We start from the raw sequence: 7,111 nt of genomic DNA on the forward strand, positions 1-7,111 counted from the left end.
ACTTCTGTCTCTTTCTTCTAACATTTTGGGATTTTGCTGTCACTGACTGATGTGGAGGCAACCTATTTACACTGATTCAAACTTGTTGACATTTAAGTGTTAAAAAAGCACTATCTAAGCAGTAGAAAGAATATAAGAATGACATTCACAAATATTTCCAGCTGTCAACAAGTCAGGTTTCTTACTAACTGTGAGCTCTTGAAGTACTGTGTTATTTCAATAGAGTGAGAAATACTGTTACCTCAGGTTCTTTTTTTTGTAACCATATACTTGTCTCTATTAATTAGCAAAATATGTGAGTCTTTCCATTTCTCCCATCTTAATGTGCATGATTCTCCCTTTAAACAATAGCAGAAAATAATTTTCCATGCATTCAACAGATAGATGGAATAGGTGATCATTCACATGAAAACCAAGGATACCACCTCCCATAAGAAAGAATTTAATTAAAGATCTATTTTTAGTAAGTAGGTAAGTAGTAGCAAAAACTGTAAAATATTCCTACTCTAACAGTCATGGAAAAAAGATAAAACAGGAGTATCTCTTTCCTTTTATCTTCCTAAGGAAAATATAACCTCTCATTTGTGCATTGAATAAAGAGACCCTCACTGACATCTCAGTAGGACATCTAACCCTGTGAGTGTCCACTCTGTTGCTGAGATGAATAGGGCTGTCTCTTTCCATCTCCTGGCTTCTCCTTGTCTAAGAAGATATAAAGGCAGAAAAGGCAGGAAATGCAGGGGAGTTAATACCACACCCTTTCTCCTTCTAAGAACTAACTTCACTGAGAAAGGAGTCCCTACCCATCTGTCATGCTGGGAAAGGATGTTAATACTTGCTAAAAATAAAATTGTGGGATATAGTAATAAAGCACAGTGAGCTAGCTAGTCTGACCTCTGGTCCTAACTCCATCACTTACCAATGCATAAACTTAGCAAATTACTGGATCTCCTTGTGTCTTCAATTTCTCCTCTGTAGAATGAGGATTATGATAGCACCTACTCTACTGGTTACTGTGGGAATTAAAGAATTTAGCATTTAGAACAATGTGTGGCACATAGTAGTCCCTACCTTGCTTCCCAGTCCTGCTCTTCCTTCTTTGTCCTAGTCTCATGCTTCTAATTTCTTCAGATGATTTTGGCCACGGCAACTAAAATTTTGAAAAGTCATGTGAGTAGAATCACCCTGGAAGTTTGAAAGAGGTAGATTTAAGACCAGTGACATGATGTACTGCTTTGTGTAGGATTTAGCATTTTGAGTATGTAGAGGAAACTATTATGGTATGATTGGAGGGTTTTTGAGTAGCACCCCTACATTCCAAATCTCTCTTTTGCTATCCATCAAAGTATTAGTGTACTCTGTGAAATAAATTTCTCCAAAACTCAGTGACTTAAAACAATAGACTTTTTTTTTTTTTTTTTTAATCTTGCAAATTCTGTGGGCATAGCTTAGATGGGTGTATCTGGCTCAGGTTGTCTGACGAAGTTATAGTGTGTCACCTGGGACTGTGGTCTCACCTGAAGGTGTGATCGGGGAGGGATCTGCTTCCTAGCTCGTGAACATGGCCAGCTACAATGTCATAATGCAACCCTGGGGAGAGGTCCATGGTTGAGGCCCAAGGCTTTCTAATGACCACATTTAGTTTGTAGGTTGTCTTGCAGAATGTTGTTCTTCACTTTGTTAAATTAGACCTTTTATTATACGTCTATAAAATTAAACTCTCAGGGAATTCATGTGCTATTAGACTTTGCTAATGTCTTGGGCGAGTTTGATCCAAATTAACTTGGATTTCCTTGCTTTCTGTGATATAAACACTTCTCATTTATAATATATGAGTGGTTCTTCAGGCCACCCCACCCTAACTTTGGAATGTTAGACTTTTATGTTCTTCAGGCCACTCCATGACTGAAGTTTTTCCCATGCTAATTTACACTGACCTGCACTGATCAGAATTAGCTGGTTGGTCTCTCTCCATTCTCACTCTCATCTTTCCTCTTCATCTGCTTCCCTCTGAGGACCAAATTCATGCCACTATACACAGCAACTAAACAAACTCCAGTGGCTGTTTCTAATTTAAATTGTTGGATTTGTCATAACCCAATCCATTAGTATGCTCTGTAGAATCAGAAGATCTTCCATTTAATAGAACTTGTCCCCTTAAAAAACTTAGTGTTTTAAATCGCAATTATATTTCTTTTATTATTCTCCAATTCACATAAGATTTTTTAGTTCTTGTTAATTTTTACCTTTGAGATTTCTGTGATTCAAGAGTATGGAAAGTTAGGTATGGGCTGATTCAGTTTTTAACTATTATAAATAATTTTAATTAAACTTCCTATTCCCTGCCTCTTTATAATTTTGGAGAGCTGCAAAGGTAAGGTTTTTAAAGTTTATTTATTTATTTATTTGATACAGAGTCTCACTCTTGCCCAGGTTGGAGTGCAGTGGTGCAACCTTGACTCTGCTCCCTGGGTTCAAGTGATTCTCCTGCTTCAGCCTCCCAAGTACTGGGATTACAGGCACCTACCACCACACCTGGGTAATTTTTTTTTGTAATTTTGGTAGAGATGGGATTTCACAGCATTGGACAGGTTAATCTCGAACTCCTGATCTCTAGTGAACCGCCCACCTCAGCCTCCCAAAGTACTGGGATTACCAGCGTGAGCCAGCACGCCTGGCCTTAACTTTTGATTTTAAATTTTACAAATGTTTTCATCAGATTCATGTCTCTGAAAACACACTGAAATGCAAACAATTGGGTTTATTTCAGATACACGATTTATAATAGAAGTAGTGTGCACAAGATTTGAAGAGGCTGTCCTGATATTTTGTCAGATATTCTCAGGCCTCATTTAATTATATTTTTATAGGTATTACCAGTTTTTATTATGCTATTTCGTCTAACTTTTGTTCTTTTTAGCTAAAGTTGTGGTTTATCAAGCCCTGTCTTTTAATATACTGTCAGTTTGTCAAGTCTAAAATTCACATGATCTCTTTCAATACTATAATCACAAATTGAAAATTACAATAACAACGCTTAATTCTTTCTGCTCAGGATTTACAGCAACCTCACCCAAAATTAAATTAATGTTTTGCAGGAAGTACATATTTATATTAAGAATTTTAAACTAAGATATTTAAAAAAACAAAAAATTGAAAGAAAATTTAAACAATGATACACTTTAAGAAGAGAAGGGATTTTTAAAAAATGTATGATTTACTAATAGAAAAGTTAATTCTGGCCAGACGCAGTGGCTCATGCCTGTAATCCCAGCACTTTATGAGGCTGAGGTGGGTGGATCACTTGAGGTCAGGAGTTCCAGACCAGCCTGACCAACATGGTGAAACCCTATCTCTACTAAAAATACAAAAATTAGCCGGGTGTGGTGGCAGGTGCCTATAATCCCAGCTACTCAGGAAGCTGAGGTGGGAGGATCACTTGAACCTGGGAGGTGGAGACTGCAGTGAGCTGAGATCATATCCACTATACTCCAGCCTGGGTAACAGAGCAAGAAAAAAAAAAAAAAAAAGAAAGAAAGAAAGAAAAGAAAGGAAACAAAGAAAGAAAGAAAATAGAAAGAAAAGCTACTGCTAATTTGTGAGATAGAAATAAAACAATTTTGGCAACCCCGCCCCGCGCCGGCCCCGCCCCTGCTCGCGCGCCGGCGTCGGCTGCGTCTCCGGCGTTTGAATTGCGCTTCCGCCATCTTTCCAGCCTCAGTCGGACGGGCGCGGAGACGCTTCTGGAAGGAACGCCGCGATGGCTGCGCAGGGAGAGCCCCAGGTACAGTTCAAACTTGTATTGGTTGGTGATGGTGGTACTGGAAAAACGACCTTCGTGAAACGTCATTTGACTGGTGAATTTGAGAAGAAGTATGTAGCCACCTTGGGTGTTGAGGTTCATCCCCTAGTGTTCCACACCAACAGAGGACCTATTAAGTTCAATGTATGGGACACAGCCGGCCAGGAGAAATTCGGTGGACTGAGAGATGGCTATTATATCCAAGCCCAGTGTGCCATCATAATGTTTGATGTAACATCGAGAGTTACTTACAAGAATGTGCCTAACTGGCATAGAGATCTGGTACGAGTGTGTGAAAACATCCCCATTGTGTTGTGTGGCAACAAAGTGGATATTAAGGACAGGAAAGTGAAGGCGAAATCCATTGTCTTCCACCGAAAGAAGAATCTTCAGTATACGACATTTCTGCCAAAAGTAACTACAACTTTGAAAAGCCCTTCCTCTGGCTTGCTAGGAAGCTCATTGGAGACCCTAACTTGGAATTTGTTGCCATGCCTGCTCTCGCCCCACCAGAAGTTGTCATGGACCCAGCTTTGGCAGCACAGTATGAGCACGACTTAGAGGTTGCTCAGACAACTGCTCTCCCGGATGAGGATGATGACCTGTGAGAATGAAGCTGGAGCCCAGCGTCAGAAGTCTAGTTTTATAGGCAGCTGTCCTGTGATGTCAGCGGTGCAGCGTGTGTGCCACCTCATTATTATCTAGCTAAGCGGAACATATGTTTCATCTGTGGGATGCTGAAGATGAGTGGGCTTCGGAGTGAATGTGGCAGTTTAAAAAATACCTTCATTGTTTGGACCTGCATATTTAGCTGTTTTGGAACGCAGTTGATTCCTTGAGTTTCATATATAAGACTGCTGCAGTCACATCACAATATTCAGTGGTGAAATCTTGTTTGTTACTGTCATTCCCATTCCTTTTCGTTTAGAATCAGAATAAAGTTGTATTTCAAATATCTAAAAAAAAAAAAAAAAAGAAATAAAACAATTTTTTTTTTTTTTTTTTTTTTTTTTTGAGACAAAGTCTAGCACTGTCACCTGGGCTGGAGTGCAATGGAGCAATCTCAGCTCACTGCAACCTCCACCTCCCAGGTTCATGAGATTCTCCTGCCTCAGCCTACCGAGTAGCTGGGGTTACAGGCGCACACCACCATACTCGGTTAGTTTTTTGTATTTTTGGTAAAGATGGGGTTTCACTATGTTGGCCAGACTGGTCTCGAACTTCAGACCTTGTGATCCACCCACCTCAGCCTCCCAAAGTGCTGGGATTACAAGTATGAGCCACCGTGCCTGGGCAAAATAAAACAATTTTTGAAACTTAAGCATATCACCAAGAAGGGGGCTGTAAACTTTCAGATTCTTAATCATGTTTTACAACAAAACAAACCCTCAAATACGAGGTATTTAAAATATTATAAATTATTACACTACTTTTGTTACAGTCTCACCAATGCACCACAATGTAGCAGTCTCTTATGGCCCAAGGTATCACCCAAAGTTCCTTGTCTCATGATCAAGAAAGTTATGGAGTGCAGACACCAATGGTAAGGTTGGAGCAAAAGTTTAATAGGCAGAAAAAGAAAGCTCTCTGCTGCGGAGAGGGGACCCAGAAGAGGGTTGCCATTTTTACAGTTGAATGCATAAACTTTTATAAGAAATCGACGAGGGCTGGGCATCTCATTTGCGTAAGGCACAAATTTCTGCTAGCTCCACCCCATCCTCCTAGTGTGCTTGCAAACCCTTAGCTTGAGTAACTCCATATTGCTTTGTTCCCCTTACTGCGCATGTAGCAGGGAATGGAATTTTCCGTCATAGACATGTCTGGGCAAGTCACCTGTGTAGGCTTTCTTATCTGTGTGGCTGTGGGAATGTCTTAGGCAAGCCTCCCTGTGCAAGTTCCCTTATCTATCTATACCTGTAGGCTCTTCTTTTGTTTGAAAGAATTCAATCTAAGACCCACCCTAACTGCCTGCCTGACTGGTTTCTTCCTTTCTCCTCTCTCACTTTTACAGTACTTCTCTGAGAATAAAGATTAATATAAATGTTTATCTTCAGCTTTTCTGGTTATCCGTAACTACTCTATTATTCATAAAGTCAAATAGGTTTTATAATTCTAACTTTTAAAAATAACCAAAGTGACCTGACTTCAACTACTCTTGTTGACATTATACTTAATTCAAATCAGCTAAAATATTTTTAAACTCAAAAGAAAAAGATAATAGCAAAGGGCAGGCTAATGTATTAAATTACCTGAAAGGAAAAATAGTATTTTTTGGAATTAATGTTCACACTAACCTTTTGATATTCAGGATGAACATGATGGCATTAGCTCTTTGCTATTCAGTGTTTTTCCCTTCAGAAAATGTTGGCAACTTTTCATTCTTAAAATAACTTTTTCTTTTGGCAATCACTGAGCTGCACACTTAGTAACCACTCAGAAGCCATCAAGGAAATGTGAGAAGATTCAGGTTTAATAAGGACAAAAAGGCTTATTATTGTCATCTTTCATTACATTTCAACCCAAAACATGGAGTGGAATTTTTTTATCCCCATTCAGTGAGGGTCTTTCTCTACCCATTGAATTTTTTTTTTTTCTACTTGAAACACCTACCTCAATGTTCCCATGTGTCTTTCCTAGACACTTTCTAGGAATTCTTGGGAGAGGTTGGATATCAATAGGGTAATGCTCATGGGAATGATACTTATATTACAGTTTTGTGTTTTCTACTTCTAGCTATAGGAAAATTAGAACAAATTATGCTGGCCAAGGTTAGACAAAAACAAAACAAAACGAAAAACCCCACTGAGTTTGTAAGTCTTAAAGTAACCTGCCAAAACTCACCTGGCCAGTAGTGGTACAACATTTATGTGACTTTGGTGGATGGAGTCAGTATCATGAATTGGTTACATACATATGCATAAACCTAGTTTTCTCTATCTTAACATAGAGACAAAGAAAATTTTTCACTAGCACAAACTACATCACTAAATCTGTTAGGGTGGAAGCCCACAGCAATTTTAGCCAGGAGCAATGGGAATTCCTCTGGTCAGTCTTTTTTTTTTTTCATATGAGATAATAAAAAATAACTTTTATTGTGAGATAATCTTTCATTGATACAATACTTGAGTGTTTATTTTATCAAAATATTTTTACATATATTCACTTTTTTCTTAACATTAAAAGTGAAATTAATAATTATTATTTATCAATTGCTTATTAAGTGACAGACATTACGCTAAGAACTTTATATCTTATCTACACAATGTGAAGTAGCAATTATTACTGACTATATTTTATTGATGTGGAAAA

General features: G+C 38.4%; 1 protein-coding gene across 1 annotated transcript; it reads left to right on the forward strand.

Moving 5' to 3' along the window:
- Positions 1-3,495: 3,495 nt before the first annotated feature.
- LOC100988742 (GTP-binding nuclear protein Ran) lies at positions 3,496-4,786 on the forward strand. Its single transcript, XM_034954388.3, is given in 2 exon segments — positions 3,496-4,193; positions 4,196-4,786. Coding segments are annotated over 2 exon segments (648 nt in total). The 5' UTR covers positions 3,496-3,760; the 3' UTR covers positions 4,411-4,786.
- The last annotated feature ends 2,325 nt before the right edge of the window (positions 4,787-7,111 follow it).

Source organism: Pan paniscus, chromosome 13, assembly GCF_029289425.2.
Source record: "Pan paniscus chromosome 13, NHGRI_mPanPan1-v2.0_pri, whole genome shotgun sequence".
NCBI lineage: Eukaryota > Metazoa > Chordata > Mammalia > Primates > Hominidae > Pan > Pan paniscus.